This window comes from Panthera pardus, unplaced genomic scaffold, assembly GCF_024362965.1.
Source record: "Panthera pardus isolate Hobbes unplaced genomic scaffold, ASM2436296v1 HiC_scaffold_11, whole genome shotgun sequence".
Taxonomy (NCBI): Eukaryota; Metazoa; Chordata; class Mammalia; order Carnivora; family Felidae; genus Panthera; species Panthera pardus.
Genome location: NW_026526666.1, coordinates 97,767,966 through 97,791,088, shown reverse-complemented (window position 1 = coordinate 97,791,088; position 23,123 = coordinate 97,767,966). Strand labels below are relative to the sequence as shown.

The window sequence follows — 23,123 nt, the reverse complement described above, 5'->3', positions numbered from 1 at the left end:
GCTGAGGTAAATGGCCTGTGTGAATGGGCAGTGGTGCAGGGCAACAGGGGACATGGGGGCAGGTGGGGAGATGGCGGGAGGAGGAGAGTGATGAGCAGGCCCAGAGGTGAGGGCTGTGCAAGCTTTGGGAGATCACAGTGTTGCAGAGGTGAAGCCCAGGACCCCAGATGCCAGCTCTCTCTAGTTTATGAGCTGGATATACCCTGGGAAGGTGCGGTTGTCTCCCCTACTGGAGAGACAGCTCCTAGAGGCTGTTTGGGGGCCCGGTCGGCTCTCTGGTGCTCCGTGGGCACTGGATGTACTCACGGAGTGGTCCGGAGTCAGCTGACCTGGACCCAGATCCTGCCCTGCCACAAAGTGCCGCCTTGGGCAGCTCGTTCTCCTCTCTGAGACTAGTTTTCACGGTAGGAGGGTCTCACAAGGGCTGCTGGGTTCAATTACTGCTGTTGCTTCTACCACACGTGTGCACCGCACTGGCCCCATTTTCTGGGCACTTGCAGAGTCATGACATCATAGGCAAGAAAATTCCCCTAGTGTCTCTGCCAGAGACGGCCAGCCACAGCTGCCTGGGGCATCTGCGGTGGATGCTGGGGGCTGGCCCTGAGCTGTGCCCCTACCTGGACTCCGCCTATGCCCCTTTCCCCGTAAGTCCCCCAAGGGAACCCCGCCATCACGACCTCGACTTCTCCCACCACATCCTGGCTGAGGTCCCACCGACCTTGTGGACCGCGAGAAGGCAGCGCCCCCTGGCGGCGGCAGCCATGGATTTACACAGGTTTATCGCTGAAAATTGTTGCCATCTGTTTCCCGGGCACCTATTATTGACACGTGTGGTTTTGTACAATTGCTTTATTTCTCTCTCACGATGTATGCTCCTCCTCCTCCTCCTCCTCCTCCTCCTCCTCCTCCTCCTCCTCCTCCTCCTCCTCCTCCTCCTCCTCCTCCCTTTTCCTCTTCCTCTCCTTCTCCTTCTCCTCCTCCTCCTCCTTCTTCCTATTTCCATTTTCTTTTGCTAAACCATTAGCAAGTTAGTTGCAGACATTTTGAATTTTTACCCCTAAATATTTCAGCAGGTTCTTCTACAACAAGGACACCTCTTAGACAAACAGGTTATAAGATTCAGGCTTTCAACATTGATAGAACAGAATCGGATACAAAGCACGTATTCAAATGTCATCAGCAACCTCAATATTCTCCTTCATAGCCCCACCCAGATTCAGAATCCAATGCAGACACTGCATTCAGCCACCATGTCTCATTAGTCTCCCTATTCTGGAACATTCCACAACTCTTCTTTGTCTTTCATGCAAAGAGTCAAGGCCAGTTGTTTTCTAGAAAGTCCCTCAGTTTGGGTTTATCTGATGTATCCTTATGATTTGATTCAGATTATGGAGTTTTGTTAGAAAGACCACGAATGTGGCAGGATATCCTTCTCAGCACAATAGACTGTTTTTCTTTTATAGCTGGGCAGCCTGTGGGCCAGAGAGGGGAAGAGAACTGGGGATATGGTGAAGCTCAAATATCATCTGTGCGTTTAGTTGCTGTGTGACCTCGGGTGGGTGACTGCACCTCTCTGAGCTGCAGTGTCCCCATCTGTAACATGGGGTGATGATGTGTGACTGGGAGTAGGGGGGCAGTGATATGCAATACCATGGGTTCCCTATTCCCTTCCATTGACCCAGGATTGGCAGGAAGTGAAGAAGAAGAATTCAGGCTCCCTTCAGCTGTCCCCGCCAGACCCTGGAAACAGAGCAGGGGCTGGACCTACATCTCCTCCAGAGTCCATAGTTATCGATGAGATGAGCAGGCAGCCAGGAGGGGAAAACCCAGGCCAGAGACCCAGAATTTTCCCCACACTCAGCAGGCCTGGCAGGCCTGAACCCTCACACCCGACTCCACCCCACCTGTAGGCTTCCAGGCTCACTGGGCGAAATGCTGTGGGTCAGACCGTGGTTGTCCTGGCAGGTCTCTCTTCCTAGAGAGGCTGCCAGGAGCTCCCCGCTCTCCTTGAGAAGAATGGGATCCTGCTGGAGGGAGGAGGCTGGGTGTGGGTGGGTGAAGAGAGGGTCCTCAAGGCCTGGGGCTCTGGATTAAATGAGAAAGGAGGCACACAAGTGCCATGTGACTAGTGTTGCACAAACGTCACGTCGTATTTGTTATTTCCCATGTATATGGCGACGTTTCAGATGTGCAAAAAAAAGAAACAAGGAAAATGTAATCGATGCTCCGTGTATCCACTGTCCTGCCACGCTGGCCTCCTCCTGCTCTCTGACCACAAAGGAAATATTTCTTAGTTTTCACTGTTCCCTTGGCTGGAGAAGAGAGTAGGGAAGCCCTGAGGCCAGCCAGGCCTCTCCCCCTGTGGCTTCTGCTCCCCCCGCCGCCCCAATCCAAGAAAGCCCTTTCATCCTCATCCATCAGGCCAGATGGCAGGCACCACCTGGGAGGCTGCAGATACAGAGGTGGGACACAGCTCCCTCCTTCCCTCTCCCCTCTCCCTCCCGCCTCCCTTCCTGAAGTCTAGAAACCTGGTTTCTGCTCTGCTTTCATTCTACCGGGACAAAGTTCCTCCCCCAGGATGTCAGCAGAGAATTTCCTCTCTTGGGCCCCCTCTAACAAAGGGGCTTAACTTTCAAAGAGCCCTGGAAACCTATGGGGAACTTGTTAAAAATGCATGTTCCAGAAAAAAGCGAGTCTTGACCTCTACTGCACACCATGCGCCAAAATGAAACCTACCTATGGCCGGTTAAGCGATAGCATCTAGTGGATAATGTGGGAGAGCGTCTGTACGACATCGGGCTGGCAAATATTTCTTACATAGGACATTAACTGTGAAAGAAAAGACTGATAAATTGTTCCTCATTAAAACTAAGAACTTCTGGGGGCGGTGACTCGATCTCAGAGTTGTGAGTTTGAGCCCCACTCTGGGTGTAGAGATTACTTAACATTTTTTTAATGTTTATTTATTTTTGGGAGAGAGAGAGAGAGAGAGAGAAAGCACGCATGAGCAGGGGAGGGGCAGAGAGAGAGGAGACAGAGGATCCAAAGCAGGTTCTGCACTGACAGCAGAGAGCCTGATGTGGGGCTCGAACTCATGAACCATGAGATCATGACCTGAGCCAAAGTCAGATGCTTAACCCACTGAGCGACCCAGTGCCCTGGGTGTAGAGTTTACTTAAAAATAGAAATCTTAAAAAGATCAAAAAACAAAACTAAGAACTTTTGTTCATCAAAACTCTCCCTTAAGAAACTGAAAAGGCAAGCCATAGAATTGGGAGAAGATATTTCCCAATACCAAAGGGCCTGTATCCAGAGTATATAAAGATTTCCCACCCATCAGTGAGAAAGGTCAGACAATCTAATTTTTTAATGTTTATTTATTTTTGAGAGGAGAGAGAGAGAGTGCGAGGGGAGAGGGGCAGAGTGAAGGAGAGAGAATCCCAAGTAAGCTCCACACTGTCAGTGCAGAGCCCCATGTAGGGCTCGAACTCAACAACCTCGAGATCGTGACCTGAGCTGAAATCAAGAGTCGGACGCTTAACCGACCAAGCCACCCCGGTAGCCCGATGGTAATACCAAATGTTGACAAGAATGTAGAGTGACTGCAACGCTTCTAAACTATAGTGAAGTGTCAGTCCAGTTTGGAAAACCGTAGGAAGAGTCTATCAAGGCTGAGCATACATTACAACCCAGCAATTCTGCCCCCTACGTATATATCCAATAGAAATGCATACGTTTGTGCACCAAGATATATGTATAGGAATGCTCCTAGTGGGATTATTCATAACAATCAAAAGTGGAAACAACCCCAAGGGCCATCAAGAGTAGAATGGATCAGTACATTGTGCATGTTCACGCGATGTACTACAAAGCAATGAACCTGAATGAATGGCCACCATCGGCAACAATGTGGGTGAGTCTCACAATATGATGTTGAGTTAAAGAAGCCAGTTGCAAGAGAACAGAAATGATTCTATCCTACGTCAAGCTCCAAAGGTGACCAAACAAATCGATGGCGGAGGAGCTGGGTCAGTGGGCACCTTTTGTGTGTAGTGCATGGGAGAGGCCTGAGGGAGGGTGCTGGGGTGTTGCCCATGTCCTGTTGCTTGAGCTGGGTGCTGACTGCAAGACGTGTTCACACTGTAAAAATTCAGTGGGTATGCATCTGAGGTCTGTGCACGTTTCTGTGTAAGCGTGTGAGACTTCAAAAAACAAATTTCCTAGAAATCTGTATTGCTGGGTCCATGCCAGAGGCCAGGTAGGAGGCAACTGAATTAATTAATGCTGGGGAGAGAGGATGGGGACTGGGACCAGGTGGAGGAGGTGAGGACATTGGTCCAAAGAGGCAGAGAGAGGGGGTGGGGTAGAGAGTTTGCTGCTGGGTTGAATGTGAGCATGAGAAGAGCGAGTCAGGGGAGACCCCAGGTTTGGGGCTGAGTTATGGAAGGCTGGAGTTGCCATCACCCGCCCCCCCCAGCTGGGGTGCATTTGAGGCAGATGTGAAATCGGTTATTTCTGTCCCGATTGCCTTCTAAAACTCGAGGCTGTGTCTCAGGCCTGGCCTTGACAACGAGTGGAGACCAGGCCTCCTGGGACCTGAGGGGCAGGAGAGAGGATGCGTGTCTGGGACCGGCCCGGTCTCACCAATTTATCCCGTCCTCCAGGATCGAGTTCCGAGGGACGTCTATGCTGGAGACCCTGGCCACCATCATGACAAAACTGCCGGTAGGTGCTGTCACTGCTGCCCCGTGGGTGAGTGGGGGTGCTGGGGACAAGGGGGGATTTTTGTCCTCAAGTTCTAAAATTCCAGGGGGAATTGGCGAGTGGCAAGATGGGAGCCCCCATTGCCATGTGGGCTATAGGTTCCTGAAGGCCAGCCCTCTGAGTTTTTGCTTTTAGTTACTAGCTGCCCCTTATGAACTTATACCATGCACGCACTGGCCTGAGACCTTCACATGCATCGCATGACCTCATAAGATCCCCACAAGCATCCTTTATCGTTCCTACTTTGCAGATGAGGCTGTTAGGGGTGCTAACAGATAAGGTAACTGGCCCAAGGTCACAGAGCTGGGGAATGGTGGAGCTGGCCGGGGCTGGAGCCCAGGGTTCCGTGACCCCAGAGCCTGGGCTCTCGACACCCCCTGGCCGCCCCTCATTTCTGGGCCTAGAAGCCCTTTGTGGTCCTCGTGTTTTTCAGCCCAGAATGTGTGTTTATCCCCCGGGCCCCCTGAACCGTAGGTCTCTCTGGAACCAGGCTCCCTGCTCGGAGCACATTTCTGGAAGGCTCACCCACCCTCAGCACAGCAATCGGCTCTGGGTAGATCATCAGCCTGCCCATCCCCACTCTGCGGGTGATGCTTAGGCCCAAAGACGCGAGCCAGCAGAACAGGGTCGGGAGGCACTGCCAGGCGCTGTGGTTGTTATCGCAAGTTCCCAAGGCACATCCAGGGGCCTTCGTGGGGCGGGGCCTGAGATAGAGCTGAACCGTGGTCTCTGACCTCTGGTGGCAGAGTCTTGAGGGGGAAAGATATGAGTTCTGGCAGTGGAGGCTGTGAGGGTTGTACGTGGCTGGTTCACGAGAACTGCCTCATGCTCGGAGGCCCACAGGCCACTGGCAGTGGGGGTGAGTGACCTTCAGGATGGGTGGGGGGCCACCTGCCCATCCTCTAAGCCTCCCAGCATTGCTGTCTGGAGGGTGGCGACAGGCCACGATGCACAAAGTCACCGAGGGTAAGTGGCCCGAGCCGGGCGGGAACCTCAGTCCGTCCGTCCATCCCGAGACCTGCACGCAGCCTCTTTTCTCCACCGTGAGGACAGGCCGAGCCCTGCTCAGGCCACCAAAGCACCGTGAAAAGCATTTGGGGAAAGAATTTGATATTTTCGGTTTCCAAAAATGATTCAGAGTAGTCACGGTGGGGAAAAGAAATAGACCTTTATTGGATTTTCTCACTTTTATGTTGTGGTTTAGTATGGGTTTTGAGGTACGTGTATCTGGTGGATGCCTGTGCTAGATCTTGGGACTCCAGTGCCTAACTGGCCAGCCCCACCCCCATCTGCCTGCCCATCCCCCCATCCCTTTGCCGCTCTCTTACCTGCCCACGCCTCCCCCTTCTGTTTCCTTCACCCCCTTCCCCAGTCCTTCTGCCACCCGCCCCCCCCCCCCCCATCCATGTGCCCATCTACCTCAGTCCGCTATGGCGGCCAGAACAGAACATCACAGACCGGGGGGCTTCAACAACAGACAGGTGTTTCCTCACTGTTCTGGAGGTTAGAAAGTCCAAGGCCAGGTTTCCAGCAAGGTTTGGTTTCTGGTGAGAAGTCTCCTCTTCTTGGCTTGCAGACAGCCCCTCTTGTCATGGCTGGAGGACAGAGAGAGAGAGAGAGAGAGAGAGAGGAGAGATCTATCTTTCTTCTTTCCTTATAAGGCCGCCAATCCTATCAGATCAGGGCTCCACCATTATAATCTCATTTTTTCTTTTGTTTTTTAGTGTTTATTTATTTTTGAAAGAAAGAGAGGGTGTGAGCAGAGGAGGGGCAGAGAAAAGGGGGACAGAGGATCCGAAGTGGGCTCCATGCGGACAGCAGAGAGCCTGAAGCGGGGCTCGAACTTGTGAACCGCAGGATTGTGACCCGACCCTTAAGGCAGACGCTTAACCGATTGAGCGCTCCCACTTCTGACCTCATTTAACCTTAATGACCTCCTAAAGACTCTCTCTCTCCGAATAAGGCCTTCGACGCATGGATTTGGCGGGGTGGGGGGGGGGGAGGGGGGGGGCGGTGGGGACACACAATCAGGCCACAGAGCCACCCTGCTCCTTCCACCGCCTTTCATCTGCTCTGCTTTTTGTCCCCCTAACAATTGTTTATTGCTCCTTGTTGTTGTCGTGATGTCACTTGTCCCCTTTCCGGCCTCTTTCCTTTGGCTTTTCTACCGGAATTGCTGTGCTTGGTGTCCTCTGAACGCACTGTGTGCTTTCAAGTCTCTGAGCCTTCTGTCTGCACCTGTTGCACCACCCCCTCCCCCTCCCCCTGCTGCAGTCCTGGCACCCCTTCCTCCGTGAAGCCTTCCCTCACCGGCCCAGTGCTGTGTGGCCGCTCACACGCTGCTTCTCCCCGGGACAACTGCAGTCAGGGTGGCCCACAGGGCTCTGTGACTTTCCATAGGATCCATGATTCCAGCTGTAGGAAGAAAGACACTTCCTTCCCATGCCCTCCAGCTGCCCTCACCCCTGCCTTGCTGGTGAAGTGGGTGGAGGCAGAGTGATGTCTGGGTCCCCGGCTCCCTCCACTTCGATGCTGTGACTTGTGAAGAAGGGGACTCCCCTCCCCCTACGTTCCCTCTCCATGGCCCAGCGGCTGGGGGTAGGTGAGCACCTAATGCCGAGGTGTGGTGGGCGGGGCATTTTGCTGGAGTTTTATTGACTCTGTGCTTCCGGCAAGCAAGAGGAAAAAAGAAAAACCCACAAAAACCCCTTCCTCGGTCTCTGGGGGAAATTTCTGACATTTCGCTCGCCCTCTGCAATCAGCGCTCAGCTCGGCTGTGTGGCAAGGTTGTCCGGGGGTGAGTTGCTGGAGGAAGGAAACTGGGAGACCTTTTGAGATTGAGAAATTTAGATGTCACTGAATCTCTCCTCTTGCTCAGCCGGTAAATGCTCTTTGTGGCATCCTTGACAGCTGATCCCCAGCCCTCTGCTTACACACCCCCGGTGACGGGGAGCTCACTCACTGCTTCATAACCAGGACAACCATTACCGATGATGGACTGTGCTCTATGCCAGCCACAGGGCTAGCCCTTTACCTACATTAGCTCCCCAAAACCCTGATAGGAAGCCCAGAGAGGAAACTTGGACTTGATGAGGTTCAGAGATTTGCCTACAGTCACATGCTAGTAAGGAGCCAGCGGGGGCTCCAGTGTGGCCGGCTAACTCAGACACCCGAGCTCTTCCCCCTTAGCTGGTGCTGACCCCCGAGGCAGAGCAGATCAGTGAAGGAGACAGCAGAGTCTATCAGCAAAGAGCCCATGTGGGGGCTACAAACCCCTTCCTATTCTAGACCCTACTTCCTGGATCAATCTGCCCTTGGTGCCCGGACTCCCTTCCCAGAGGAAGGATCTCCCCTGCAGACGTACGAGTCCTGCCCAAGTGTGGGGGTACAAGGGAAGCCAGGCCTGGTGTTAGGCAGAGAGCATGGCTTGCTTGGGGCCTGGCAAGTATATCCCATCTTGTCCCAGGAGCGGAGGGTCTCTCCGAGGGCTGTGAGCAGCGGGGAGTGGGAGGAGGCCTCCCTGGCCCTCTGGCCCTTGGCCGAGCTTGGCTGGCCTTTAGTTCCCTCCCTGGTCTGTTCTCCCTCAGTCACCTGAAGGGACACTTGGCAAACATCTTTCAGCCCCAATTCCAGAGCCCAAGAAGGAAGGGTCTGATGGTGCAGATAAGTCCGGATGTCCACCTCTGCTCTGGTCCCCCCAGGCCAGGACTGCTCTAGACGACAGCTCAGGGGAGAGGTGGGCCGGGGGCAGTTCTCTGAGAAGGGTGGCCTGTGGGGTGGTAAGCCCTTGCAAAATGTGTCCACTGCAGCAGGCTGTTAGAACCCGGGATGGTGATGGGGTGCCTGGGTGGCTCAGTTAGTTAAGCATCCCACTCTTGATTTTGGCTCAGGGCATGATCTCACTATTCATGAGTTCAAGTCCCGTGTCGGGCTCTGCACTAACGGCATGGAGCCTGCTTGGGATTCTATGCCTCTCTCTCTCTCTCACTCTCTCTCAAAAATAAATAAAAATTTAAAAAAAAACATAAAAAAAAGAAAGAACCTGGGATGGTGTTGCTGGGAGCCATGGGAACTCACTCCCGGGGCACCTGACCTGATCAGAGCATTCAGGGTGTCTTCCTGGAAGAGGTGGCATCTAAAGGAGTCCTGGGGATGAGCAGGGATAGGCCAGGCCAAGGCGGGGAGGGGGTGTGCTCTGGGCAGAGGCACAGAGTGTGCAAAGGTCTGCAGGGGAGTAGGACGGGCTGCTGAAGATTGGGGAAGTTTCCATTTGGCTGCAGTCCAAGCCTGGGGTGTGCAGGGAAAGCCCGGGAGGGCAGGCTGGAGGAGCTGGTGGCCCAGACTCAGCATGGAGCAGTTTTCAGTGTGGGAGTTTTTGGCGCGAGAGCGGCTGGGGGCGGGTTGCCTGATGCTGAGCCAGAGGTGAGAGGCGGTGTGAGAATGTTAGCACAAACTTTGAGACCATCTGGAGTCAGCGATGGGCCCTGAGCCAGAGGGGATGTGGCTGGAGGCAGATCAGGGAAAAGGGATACGTGGGGACCAATTCTGGCATCACCACCACAGCTTTGGAGCCTTTCTCAACCTTTTTTCTCCCTTTCTTGCTTCCTTCTTTCCTTCCTTCCTTCCCTCCTTCCTTTTCTTCCTTCCTTCCTTTTCTTTCTTTCTTTCTTTCTTTCTTTCTTTCTTTCTTTCTTTCTTTCTTTCCTTCCTTCTTTCTGTTTATTTATTTATTTATTTTGAGGCTGAGAGAGGGAGAATCCCAAGCAGGCTCTGCGCATGGAGCCTGATGTGGAGTTTGATCACAGAAACTGTGAGATCATAACCTGAGCCAAAATCGAGTCTGACGCTTAACTGACTGAGCCACCCAGGCGCCCCTCAACCATTTTTGTTTCTGATTATGAAAGTGATATCCAGGGGCAGCTTGGTGGCTCAGTCGGTTAAGTGTCTGACTCTTGATTGTGGCTCGGGTCATGATCTCACAGTTCATGGGTTTGAGCCCCGCGTTGGGCTCTGTGCTGATGGCACAGAGCCTGCTTGGGATTCTGTCTCTCCTTCTCTCTGCCCCTCCCCTGCTTGTGCTTTCTCTCTCAAAAAAATAAATAAACTTAAAAAAAAAAAAAGAAAGGAAGAAAGTGCTATTCACTACAGAAGATCAATGTGGAAAACGGGAAAAGAAGAAAATAGAAATGAATCAACAGTCGTAATTCTTTGGCTCCGCCTACTCCAGACCCCCCCCCCCCCCCCCCCCCCCGTCCCACCATGGCCTTTCTGTTCTTGGCACAAGCCATGCTTGTTCCTGCCTCAGGGCCTTTGCACTGGCAGTTCCCTCTGCCTCGAGTGCTCTCCCCACAGCTCTCTATGCAGCTGCCTGCTTCCAGCCTCCCTGATCCCACTCTCTGGAGCTCTCACCCCTCTCCCTCTGCCCTCTCTCTTGGTTCCTGCTTTATTTTCCTCCAAGTTTGTATCCACACTGGAAGCCAACTTGCTAATTTCTTTTCTTTTTTTTTTTTTAACGTTTATTTATTTTTGAGACAGAGAGAGACAGAGCACGAACGGGGGAGGGTCAGAGAGAGGGAGACACAGAATCTGAAACAGGCTCCAGGCTCTGAGCTGTCAGCACAGAGCCCGACGCGGGGCTCGAACTCACGGACCGCGAGATCATGACCTGAGCCGAAGTCGGCCGCTCAACCGACTGAGCCACCCAGGCGCCCCCCAACTTGCTAATTTCTTTCTGCACTTGCTTGCCTCTCTTCCCCAGGCTAGAGGGTAAGCTCCACAGGAGCAGGGACCTCACCTTCTTCTATCTCTAAGTCAGTGCCTGCCTGACTTAGTAGTCAATAAAGGTGAATTGACTGAAAACATAATCCTGCCACTGGACTAGTCTCAGGTCTGCCTCAAATCCTTGAACCGATTTCCTGCAGCAGGGGGTTTCTAAAGTTCACCCCAAACAGCCCCTGGTGCTTAGAGGTGATTTTAAAGAGATCCAGAGAGGGGATCTGGATGGGGATCCGGAAAATTCCACCAGGGGATGGTATTTCATCCTGAGCTGGCTGTATACAGACAGTTCCCAGTGGGTGGAAATGCAGATGGGCAGGTGCCTCAGCCTGGGCAAAGCACATTTGTATTCGTTCTCTAGGGCTGTCATTAACCAAATATCACAAACTGAGTGGTCAACACAACAGAAATTTATTGCCTCACAGTTCTGGAGTCTAGACGTCCAAGATCAATGTGCTGGTAGGGCCATGCTCCCTCTGAAGGCTCTGGGGAAGGGTCTCACCTCTCTCAGCTTCTGGTAGTTCCTGGCTGCTGACATCATGCCTCCAGTCTTTACCCGGCTGTGTTCCCGTGTGGATGTGTATTTCATGTCCAGATTCCCACTCTCCCTTTTTATAAGGATCCCAGTTATTGCAGATCATGGCCCACCCCAATGATTGCATTTTAATTTAATTACCTTTGTTAGTATGCTGTCTTCAAACATGATCGCATTCTGGGGGCGCCTGGGTGGCTCAGTCCGTTGAGCATCCAGCTTGGGCTCAGGTCATGATCTCATGGGTTGTGACTTCGAGCCCCTGCATCGGGCTTTCTGCTGTCAGCACAGAGCCCACTTTGGATCCTCTGTCTCCCTCTCTCTCTGCCCCTCCCCCACTCACTCTCTTTCTCTCAGAAATAAACATTAAAAAAATCATATTCTGAGATACTGGGGGTTAGGGCTTCAGCATATCTCAACCAATAACAACATTCGACCCATAACAACATTCCAGGACACAGGAGGGGTGCTAGAGAAAAGCCCAAGAGGCACAGTGTTGGCTGCAGCATAGAGCCCATGAAGTGAGTCGTGTACAGTAACGCCAGAGCAGGAGTCGGAGACAAAGAATGCGAGGCTAGTTCCATATTGATTAGGTGGTCAGAGCATGTATTGATCAGAAATGTGCCAGGCCCTGTGAGATGGGAATCATTGGTGCGCTGAAAGGGAAAGATTCAGCCTCGAGGAGCTGACATTCATGTGAGGAATTCAGACACTGAGACGATTTGTCCCACAAATAAATGTGATCACACATCTAGATTAAATAGATTACAGCAGAGTTAGGTGGAGGAGGGAGAGGTACATAGGACTCTGATAGTTTATAACAGTGGCCCTGGCCAAGTTACTGACAAAGTGATACGTTGGCAATGATGTGAAGGCTGAGCAGGAGTTTACCAGGGAAAAGGTAAGAGGAATATTCCTGGCAAAGGGCAAGCTTGTGCAAAGGCCCTGGGGGCTGAAGGGAGCATGGCCCCTTTGGGGGACATGGAGATGCCAGTGTGGCTAGAGATTAGACAGTAGGGGGGCTGTAGGCGGGCAGAACCTCCTAACCCAGTAAGGACCTAGGCCTCTATCCTGGGAATGAGAAGGATTTGAAAGTTTTAGGCAAGGGAGGATGGGACCAGATTTACCTCTCCGAAAGACCACTGGGCAACTACTGACGTTTTCTGAGCTAGAGGGTGTTAGCCATCAAGCTAGTGTTTTTCCAGAGGTTCTTGCATGTCGTTCTAGAGCAGGGGTTTGCCTTGGGGTCCATGGATTCCCTAGTGCCCATGGGTATATTTCAGGCGGGCCCTGAACTGAACGAGGTCACTCATTTTTCATCAGCCTCTAACTAAAATGTCCTGTATGAATTCCTTCCATTATGAATCAAGATAATAAAACATACTAATAATATCATAGTACCTGCAGTTTTTCCATCAGTAGAAATCAGACATTCTCATGATATACTGCAATTATATTATAGTTGCTACAGTTGTCATGAAATATTTATATTCATCAGTACTATGAAACCATATTTATTAGACTTTAATGAGTTTATAAAGAATCACATGTATGGCTAGATCTTAAATTATTTTAATGTTCTGATAACTGTATTCTCACATAGCTAGGTTCCTTTGTAATCCTTTGTATTTTATTTTATGCACTCAGAAACACAATCCTGAGCAGTGTCCCAGGTTTCCCCAGAACAACTAGGGGGCACAAGAAATATTGAGAACCCATGGTTTAACTTTAGTCTGTAACCACTCAGACCTAACTTATTTAGGCACAAACAAGACAAAAGAGAAATAAATGGCTCAGTAACAGAGAAGTCCATGGCAGCATAAATTCACTGAGAATGTCCTCAGCCGTCCATTTCTCTCTGTCTCTGGACTTCTGCTCGCCTTTGGATCATCTCGTTCTCAGGCACCCTGCCCATCCTGCACCTGCCACGACCTGGCAGCGCTGGACTTAAACCGCCCTTTGCACCAGAAGTCTGAAAGTAAAGAGAAGGGCTATTTCCCAGGAGCTTTTGTGAAACTCTCAGAGATGGGGCTCATTGGCTGGCATGGGTCATGTGTCTAAGAAGCAATTAGAATGGCGAGGAAGATTGGCCTCACCTCTGATTGGCCTGTTTGGGTCATGTGCCCGTCTGAAGGATGAAGTATTCTGATTGGCCTATCTGGGTCGGCTGAGGCATCTGATTGGCTTACCTGGGTCATGTGCCCATCCTGAGCGATGAGGTATTCTGATTGGCCTACCTGCGTCATGTGGCCATCTTGGAATCAAGCGGTGGGCGGGTGGCCTGTCAGGACGCGACTGGAGGGAGAGCCCACAGGGCAGATGAAGGCGCCCTGCCCGCTTTGCCCCAGGCAGTCGGTATCAACGCGATTCGTGTCGCATCCCTGTGTAGTGGGAGCAGGGAACAGTTTGGCACTACTCGCTGATCCGCGAGCGTCTCAGCCTGGCTTAGGCTCCGCAGGGTCTCGGGACTTAATGGCTCCCCGGTTCCTGCAGTGAAGCAGGCCTCCTGCCCAGGAAGGCAGCCGCCAGTGCCCCTCCGGCACTGGCTGTGTGCTAAGCACACGTTTATTTTCACAACCCCTGTAACCCGCTCAACAACCCTAACAGGTCGAACTTAACAGTGCCCGAGAGATGGAACCCCAGGCCCAGGGCTTCTCCCAGCTGCCAGGGGACCTTGGGGGCAGGTCGGCCCTCCTCTGCGCCAGCGCTTCCGTCTGTAACGCCCGGGGCGGACTGCCGTGTTTGGGCGCTAAGGGGTGGAACTGGCGGTGGCTTTAGGGAGGAGCGGTAACCGGTGGGGAGGTGAGGCCTCTGCCCTGGCGGCCTGGCCTGGAGCTTCTCTGCTTCCTTCCCCAGGGCTGCCGTGCCCCCAGGGGTCACCTGACTGCAGGAAGCAGTGTGAGCCCGACTACTACCTGAACAGGGACGGCCGCTGCACGGCCTGTGTGAGCTGTGCTCGAGGTAAGGGCTGTGTTCTCCCCTCCAGGGGCAACTTCTTGGGAGGGGGTCACCGCGGGTGGGGGGGGGGGGTGGCAGAGAAGGTAGGGAGCATCAAGATTTGCTGCCTGGACTCCGGGTTGGCCCCCTGGTGCCTCGGTTTACCCCTCTGGATTTGTGAGTTGTTACCAGCCATGATGTTTTGCATCCGTTTTCAGAGAGACTTAGTTAACCCGTTTCCTCAAGGGAGGGACTCGCATTTATTGAGTACAATCTTCACAAGACTCCTAGAAGATTTTGTTTTTCTTTTCATTTTAAATTTTTTAAAATGTTTATTTATATTTGAGAGAGAGAGAGAGAGAGAGTGCATGAGCAGGGGAGGGGCAGAGAGAGACGAGACACAATTCGAAGCAGGCTCCAGGCTCCGAGGTGTCAGCATAGAGCCTGGACGTGGGGCTGGAACCCTTGAACCCTGAGATCATGACCTGAGCCGAAGTTGGATGCTTAACCGACTGAGCCACCCAGGCGCACCTGTTTTTCTTTTTTTTAAGTGATCTGTGGGCCCAAGGTGGGGCTCAAACTCATGACCCTGAGATCAAGGGACGCACGCTCTACAGACTGAGCCAGCCAGGCACCCCGAAGGTTCTTTTCTCATCCCTGCTTTACAGAGAGGAAACGCAGGCTTAGGGAAGTTAGGACCTTTGCAAAGTTACAGAAGTCTCGTAAGTGGCAGATCTGAAGTTTGAGCTGTGGTCTGACACCAGGAGCTGTGTTCTTTGCCTGCGACCACAAGTGCTTCCAGGAGATTCTTCCAATGAGCACTTTCATTGTTAATTTCTTACTATGGTGATTGAATGTGGTTTGTGAGCTCTCTGGTGTTTGTTTTGTTTTGTGCGGGTTTATTGTGAGGTGGGGCTGGGAAGTTTGTTGAGATTTCTTGTGCCCTAATAAATGTGGATATTTTTAAAACCTATTTTTAGTGTGTTTGGAGAAAAATGTGTTGTGTACAAAATTCTCTACATACCTATTGGATCAAGCTTGTTAATTGTGTTTTTCAAATAATATGCATTCTTTTCAACAATTTTTTTTTTGAGTTTATTTTTTTCGGTAACCTCTACACCCAACGTGGGGCTTGAACTCACGACCCCCGAGATCAAGAGTCTCATGCTCTTGCAGCCGAGCCAGCCAAGCATGCCCCTAGATAATATGCTTTTTTTTTTATTCTTAATTATATTTGTCTCCTTCCCAAAGGTTGATGTCAGAGATAGATGTGTTAAAATCCATCTTGCCTATACTTTTTTTCATCAGATTTTCATTGTGTTTCATTTATTTTTTCTCTCTATATGTCAAAGCTATGTTATTAGGTACAGTGTTTATGAATATTGTGTTTTCTTGGTGGGTTGGACCTTTTGTCAGCGTGAAGTACACCTCTTTAATCCTTATAAAGAATGCCTTAATTCCATTTTCATTTGATATTAATATTGCCATTCTTCTTTGCGTTAGCATTTCTCTGATGTATCTTTTGAGTTTTTAAAATTAATGACAGTGTTGTATGAAATGAAAGCTATAGGCATTCATTATAAAAAATTCAAGCAATACAGAAGTGTAAGGAAGAAGGCCAACTCTGCCTGTTCCCCATCATTGGATGTCTGACTGACACTTCTCTGTGTATATATAGAGAGAGAAGGAGAATGGGAAGATTCGTAGCCAGACTATACACACGTAGAGAAAGGGATTTAAAATTTTTTATTTATTTTAAAGAGAGAGGGAGAGAGTGAGCAGGGGGAGAAGGGCAGAGGGAGAGAGAGAGAATCTCAAGCAGTGGCTACGCTTAGCCTATACCCCAGCGAGTGGCTGGATCCCTGGTAACCGAGCAGATATCAAGAGTCAGATGCTCAACTGACTGAGCTACCCAGGCACCCTGGGAAAAGGGATTTTTAAGAGGATGGGATCATACTGTTGACGACATTCAAGCGATTACATTTAATTTTATTTAAATGTATCAGAGAAAGAAGAAAGCAAAATTAAAAAAGAATGAAATGATCACAAGAGACAGTAGTTTCTACGAAAATCCTCTAAAATTAAGAAGAGGTGTTGAAAATCAAGAAGCAGTTAGGAATCATTTAAGGAACAACTATGTCTTGTATTAAAGTCATGTTCTACTTGTTTCAGATTTTGGACGGGATGGAGTAGATTGGCTTCCTATAATGAAAAATGAAGTAATTAGCCTGCCTCCTCCCTGTCCTCTTCCTGACTTATTACTTACTTTTTTTTCTTTGTTATTGCCTGTGGCATTTATATTCTTTTCTGTTACCCACAGTCCCTTGGCATGTTTGTTTTAGTTTGCTATTTAAACTCATTCATTGTACAGTATGAGCACATTGACCACAGCTTCACTCTTTCTGAACTTTTTTTTTAAGTCTATTTCTTTCTTTCTTTTTTTTAATGTTTATTTATATTTTCGGAAGAGAGAGAGACAGAGCGCCAGCAGAGGAGAGCAGAGAGAGGGAGAGACACAGAATCCAAACCAGGCTCCAGCTCTGAGCTGTCAGCACAGAGCCCAACACAGGGCTCAAACTCATGAACCATGAGATCATGACCTGAGCCGAAGCCAGAGGTTTAACCGACAGAGCCGCCAAGGCACCCTCTGCTCTAGGAAGTTCCTACACGTAGAATCGTAACATATTTATCCCTGGTGACGGCCTCATTTCACTTAGCATAATGTCTTCAAGGCACTGTATCATGTGTCCGAAGCGCCTTCCTTTTCAAGGTTGAATGATACTCCGTTGGATGGATCCACCCCGTTTGGTTTATCGTTCGTGCCGATGAACACTTGGGGTGCTTCTGCCTGTCAGCTATTGTGAATACGGCTGCTGTGTACCTGAGTCTACAAGTGTCTGTTCAGGTCTCTGGCTTCAGTTCTTTTGGGTATCCTTAGCAGTGGAACGGCTGGATCCTGTGGTAATCCTGAGTGTTACTTTTGAAACTGATTTTAGGAGTCTGAGGACCTGGGTGGGAGGCCGAGTGCAGCCAGAGATGGGTGTCATCCTTGCTGGAGCAGGGATCTGCCTTCCCTTCTGTGAGATCGTCATTACCAGAGCTCCCGCGGCTGCAGAGAGGTGTACCCACTCCCGGGGTCTCTACCGATTTCCACTGGGCCTGCCTGCCCGCCCGAAAGTTAGCCAGTCCAGCCCCTTTCCCACCTTTGTTCAGGCTTGTGATAATTGTGCTTGGCTACTACTCTGGGGTTTAAAACCTTTTTTTTAAGTAGGCTTTACGCCAAGCGCAGAGCCCAGTGAGGGGCTTGAGCTCATGATCCTGACAGCAGGACCTGAGCTGAGATCAAAATCAACCAAGCCACCCACGTTTTTACATGAATTTAACGGGCGTCCCCTGTTTGGCCTCAGCCGGCCTGCCTCTCTCTTAGATTTTCTACAACTCTCAGGATTTTATTCTCTCCTCGGTACTGCTTCCGGGGTGCAGGCGAGAGTTAGGGGCTACAACAGTGCAACCACAGCAAGGAAGAGAGAGGTGATAGAGCCTCCTGCGATGGTTCTAGGGGCCAGGCCTGGGAGAAGCCCTTATCATTTCTGTCCACGTCCCATTGCCAGAATGCCATCATATGACCCAAACCAAACTGCAAGGGAGGCTGGGAAATGTAGTCTTTCTGTGAGCCCACTGGAATTGGTGAACACAACATTGTGCCCGGGGGGTTTCTTTTCATGGCTTCCGTTTCCTTTGTGCCCTTCCTTGAGCTCCAGGGGATTCTGTTTTATAGCTGCCGATTCCTGAGAATATTATACGGATTCTAACAGCTCGTTCTGTTTTTGTTGTTGCTGCTTTGTTTTTTGTTTCCTATTACCTGCTTTCTCAAGAGTTTTTTTGACTTTGGAGGTCTTTTTGCTTGGTGCTGGTTTTCTCTCATGGGTGGTGACCTCTAGTTCTGCACATCCTGTCTGATGACCACTGGGAGGGGTTCTGTTAAGCGGCTGATCTTCTGGGTCTGCAGGCTCCCTTCTTCCCAGGTATGACCAGCCAGGGCACTGTCCCGTTACCTCCCCTGAGAGTCTCCTGGGGGAGATGCTTGGCTTCTGGGTCTGTGGCATCAGTGGATGAGAAGTGTGGGGAGACCCCGTGGGGCACTGCCCATCGGCTTCCCTGGGGCCTGCCCCTGCCCTCACCCACTTGGAGACTGGAGTACCCCACCCCAGAGCCGCTCCCAGAGTAATCCTCTTGGGTGTATTCTGGGCTTTGGTCTCCTTCTCCCATGCGATCCTATCTGCCTTCCATATTCTAGGAAGTCTTCATTGCTGGTTGACCAAGGATGCCCTGTGTTGCTTTCCAGGGATGTGTGCATTTGTTAATTACTTATACCGGTGATGTTTTTTTCTCTTGAGATCAAATTCACCATTGTTTTCTTTTAAATTCATTTTAATTACACTCTTTGCTTATTTATTTGTTTTTGAAATAAGTTCTACGCCAAACATGGGTCTTGAGCTCATGACCCTGAGATAAATAGTCACATGACCTGCCAACTGAGCCAGCCAGGAGTTGGTAAAATTCACCACTTTAAAGTGTGCAATACAGTATTTATTTATTTATTTTAATTCACAATGTGGCACCACCACCACTATCTGATTTCAGAGCATTTTCGCCTCCCCCAAAAGAAACCCCTTCTCTCCCAATTCACTCCTTCTTCCATGCCCTTACAGTGACTCATCTACGTTGTGTCTCTATGGATTTGCCTACTCTGGGCATTTCATCTAAATGGAATCATGCAATGTGTAGGTTTTCATGACTGGCTTCTTTGACTTTGCAGTGTTTTCAAGGTTCATTATGTTGTAGTACCAGTCATTCCTTCTTTTCTTTTCTTATTTTAGTGCTCATTTATTTATTTGAGAGAGAGAGAGAGAGAGAGAGCAGGGGTGGGGTAGAGAGACAGGGAGAGAGAATCCAGAGCAGGCTCTTTGCTGACTCAGTGCCCAATCCCACAAACCTGTGAGATCCTGACCTGAGCCAAAATCAAGAGTCTGATGCTTAACTGACTGAGCCACGCAGGCACCCCCTGGGTCATTGCTTTTCAGAGCTGAATAATATTCCTTTGTATGGACACACCACGTTCTCTTTATCCATTCATCGGTTCATGGACATTTGGGTTAATCTACTTTGTGGCTGTTATAAACAATACTGCTGTGATCATTAGATTTAGGGCTCTCCTCCCTAACCGTGACAACCACTGATCTTTTAGTGTCTTTGTTTTTTCCTGAACGTCGTGGAGTTGGAATCACACAGCATGTAGCCTTTTCAGATTGACTTCTTTCACTTAGCAATATGCACTCAAGGTTTCTCCGTGTCTTTTTTGCCCATTTTAATGGGGTCATGAATTTGTTTTTAATATGATGGTGATGACGTCTGGGGATATGAGCGGGGAGTGGAGGCTGCCTCATAGGCCCCACCTGGCATCTTGCCTTCGTTGCAGGAACCCTCTGGAGAGAAGGGCTGGGTGTGCGGGCTCCCTGCCCGAGGGGAGGCCAGAATGATGTCTTGTCTCACATGCCAGGCTGTCCCTGAGGGGTCCCCGGATCCCTTCCCCGGTCCTCCCTCTGTCTCCCATGCCCGTCTCTGTGTCCCTTAGATGATCTTGTGGAGAAGATGCCGTGCTCAGGGAACTCCTCCCGCGTCTGTGAGTGCCGCGCTGGCACGTTCTGTGCCACATCAGCCACCAACTCCTGTGCCCGCTGCATCCCCCACACCGTCTGCCCGAAAGGGATGATTGTCAAGGTCCAGGGTAAGTATCCCCACCCTCAGCCCGGCACCGAGACCTGTGCCAAGCTGTACCCCGCCTCCACCACCGTCCCAGATCTCCAAGTGACCTCTGACCTTCTCCTGCCTCCTTCCTGTTGGACTGACACGTCTCCTTTCGAGAGGCTGTGGGTGTACCATTTACTCAGAGCCCCCCGGCCTCTTCCCTGCACTTTGGGTCCCAGGCTCGGAGAGACCCTGATGGCCTGAGACACAGGCCCGGCTGGAGGAGTGTTGGGTTAGTGGAGACTCGGGGCAGAAGTTCTCTGATGCCTGAAAAACAAGAGCAAAACTCAAGTCTTCTGTCCCGGGACTTTCCCAGGGTATTGGGGCCGTTTTTCCCAACTCACAGTCGAGGCATTGGGAGTTAGAGGAGCCGAGGAACTCGGATTTCTCTTCCAACTTGCTGTGTGAGTTCAGGCAAATGCTTGACCCTCTCTGAGCTTCTGATTTTGTGACAGTACAAGGAGGCCAGAAAAGAGGTAGGAAAAGAGGCCAGGAAAGAGGTAAGGGCCACAGATCCGGTGCAGGTGGTACTGAGGGCACGTTTCAGAGGGAGGTTGGAGAGTGGGTGGGCTCTGGACCATGGCCCACTGGTGGTGCCACAGCCACCCAGGCTGGGAGGCTGCAGGGTGGAATCAGAGAGCTACACCCATTCGGGAGAAAAGTGCCCAACACTGAGCCCATGACGCTCCTTGTCCTCAACTGGTCCTTTTCCAAAGCCCAGGCCTTACCACCCTCTCCCCCGACAGCCCATCCTTCCCTCACCCCCACAGCCAGCCTACCCCCAGTCCAACAGATTTTGCTCCCCAATTCTGTCTCCCGTTCCCACCCCCATTTCCTCCTGTCGTTCCTTGCCCATGGCTGACAGGCAGAGCCACCCTGCTTAACCAAATGTGATTTCTCTCTGCCTGTCTCTCTCACCCCCACACACCTGCCGTAAAAACACTTCAGTATTTTCTCGTTTCTACAGCGATAATGACATGGTCCTTTGGCAAAAGAGAACGGGTGTTTGGAGGGATTTCTTTAATTCTGGTCCCGTTGGCATTTCTGGGCTGCTGGTTTATCGGGCTCCATGTCTGGGATCTATGAACAAAGAGAAACCCCAGCGGACTTGCCACCGTGTCCTTCCTAGGGTTCCAAGGGCTACCCTCTCCTCTCCACTGTTCAGAGCCTTCTTTGTCTCATGCATATTTTTATATGTATGAAGCACATATATGCGTGCTTTATACATGTGCCCGGGCGTTTAGCTGTCCTTATCGGGAGGACTAGGGCAAAGGGCACCCAGGGCAGCTTCGCACGAGCAGTCTCCAGGACGTGACCCTGCACGCGACCCTGCGCCGTGTCCGCCTCCCTCCTCCAGGTCACACTCCCGCCGGCCCCCTCCTTTCTTGGCCCCACCGGTCTGCTCCCCTTCGGCTCCGTGGATGTGCGGTGCTTCTCACTGCTACCAGGCGTTTGTGCGTGGTGTCCCCTCAGCACATCCTCTCCTCCTGCTCACTCGGTCACGTCCTGCTCAGCCTGGCCTCTCTGTCCTCGCCTCACTTCCTCAAGAGGAAGTGCCATGACTTGTGACAGGTCACATCTCCATTGTGATCTCTCATCACACGCGGTCCTTTTCCAACACGGACGTGAACACCGGTGTCTGTCTTGGTTCGATCAACGCTGGCCTCCCTCCCTGGGCCGTAGATGCGTGAGGGCCGAGGTCCTCTCCCCATTGCCTGATCAAGGCCAGGCACAGAATCTTCTCTGCAGAGATCTATGCAGGAGGACGTGGGGGCCCCGGACAGCTCAGTGCTGCGGGTGGGTGGGGCTCAAATCCGGCCCAGTTCTCCCCGGGTCACACAAATGCTGTGCTGAGGGGCTTGCGGCAGCGCGCCACCTGCCAACAGGGCCGGGGGGTGGAGTGGAAAGTGCTCTGGGCTGGGCATCAGGTCCCCGGGGTATTGTTCGCCTGCAGCCGTGGGGCATGTTCCCACCCCATCCTGGGCTTCAGATGGGCCCCATCCTGGGCTTTAGAGTTCTGTTCGAGCCAGGGCCCGTGGACCCGCTCCAGAAAGGAGGCCCTGTTTTGGTGGTGTTCCTGCAGCTGCCGCATGGTGGCGCCCGAGCCCCCGCTTTGCTGCCCCTAGACCCCTGCTGCCCCTAGCGGTACCATTGGCCACATGCCTCCACGGAGCGTTTAAAAGGTGGCCAGTTGCAGGCGTACGAAAATGTAAAACATCTCATTAATTATCGTTATGTTGCTTGTCTACCTCTGTAGTTTAGATATATTGGGTCACATACATTAAATTAATTTCACGTGTTTCTTTTTACTTTTGTAAAAATGTATCTTTCTTTTTACGTTTTAAAAAGGGGTTACTTGGAAATTTAAAACGACAGCGTGATTCACATCATATTTCTATGGGACAGCGCTGCTGGCTGACTTCTGGGCTCCCACGTGGACGCTCCCACAGGGCAACTCTCCAGCTGCGAGATGGACAGTAGTGTCTGCTTTAGCGTCAGCCGGTAGCTAAGCCGCATGGGGCAGCTTACATAGGTGTTCCCTCCTGAAATTTTCAAAACTCCAGAAAGTAGACGGAAGTATCCCCATTTTAGAACGGGGGAAATTGAGGTCCAGGGATGGCAGGTAAATCGCTCAAGACCACAGAGCAGGGAATGTCCGGGCTAGACTTTGAATGTCACACCCAGGCCTTGTCATGCCAGCGCACTGGGAAATACGAGACACGTGAGCATTGTTCAGGTCCCCTCCACTGAAGCCTTCAGATCATAATCGCACACGTGGGACTGTGTCTAAGCAATGGGGCAGAGGTCTAGAAGGGGAAAAGGACACGCTGTTCCTAGGGCGTTTACTCTGTATCACGCAGTGTGATGGGCACAGTGAGGACATGTTAGCGGTGGCAGGCAAACTCAGATCCACCTGATGGAAAGTGCTACGCGTTTTTCCTCTTTACCGTGTTTGCACCCAGGATTCTTCAGGAGTCTTTGGGTTGCACGTAACAAAATCTCAAATTTTTTGGCTGATGTAACTGCAAAGTCTGGGGCTGGCTCTGGGTAGTATCAGGCATGGCTGGATCCAGGAGCCCTGTCTTTACCTATTTGTCACCTCTTGTCCCCCAGATCCAAGCTTGCTTCCTACCCAAACCCAGTAGAAAGACGGTTTCTCCTTCCTGCAGTTTCAACAGCCATAATTGAAACCATGATATTGTACCTCATGGGGGTGGCTTGGGTCACGTGCCTACCGCTGAACCAGCTCCTCAGGGTCAGAGGAATCAAAGGGATTGATTGGTCCAAAGTCGTCTGGGTTTACTCC

At 51.2% G+C, this 23,123-nt stretch overlaps 1 protein-coding gene across 3 annotated transcripts in view; it reads left to right on the top strand.

Moving 5' to 3' along the window:
* TNFRSF8 (TNF receptor superfamily member 8) overlaps positions 1–23,123 on the top strand; it is a 75,869-nt gene that overhangs the window by 8,914 nt on the left and 43,832 nt on the right. For all 3 annotated transcript variants that reach the window (XM_053898950.1, XM_053898949.1, XM_053898951.1), the window contains exons 2-4: positions 4,665–4,725; positions 13,928–14,032; positions 19,644–19,796. In XM_053898950.1, the coding sequence (XP_053754925.1) occupies positions 4,665–4,725; positions 13,928–14,032; positions 19,644–19,796 (319 nt within the window). The remainder of the gene's footprint in view (positions 1–4,664; positions 4,726–13,927; positions 14,033–19,643; positions 19,797–23,123) is intronic.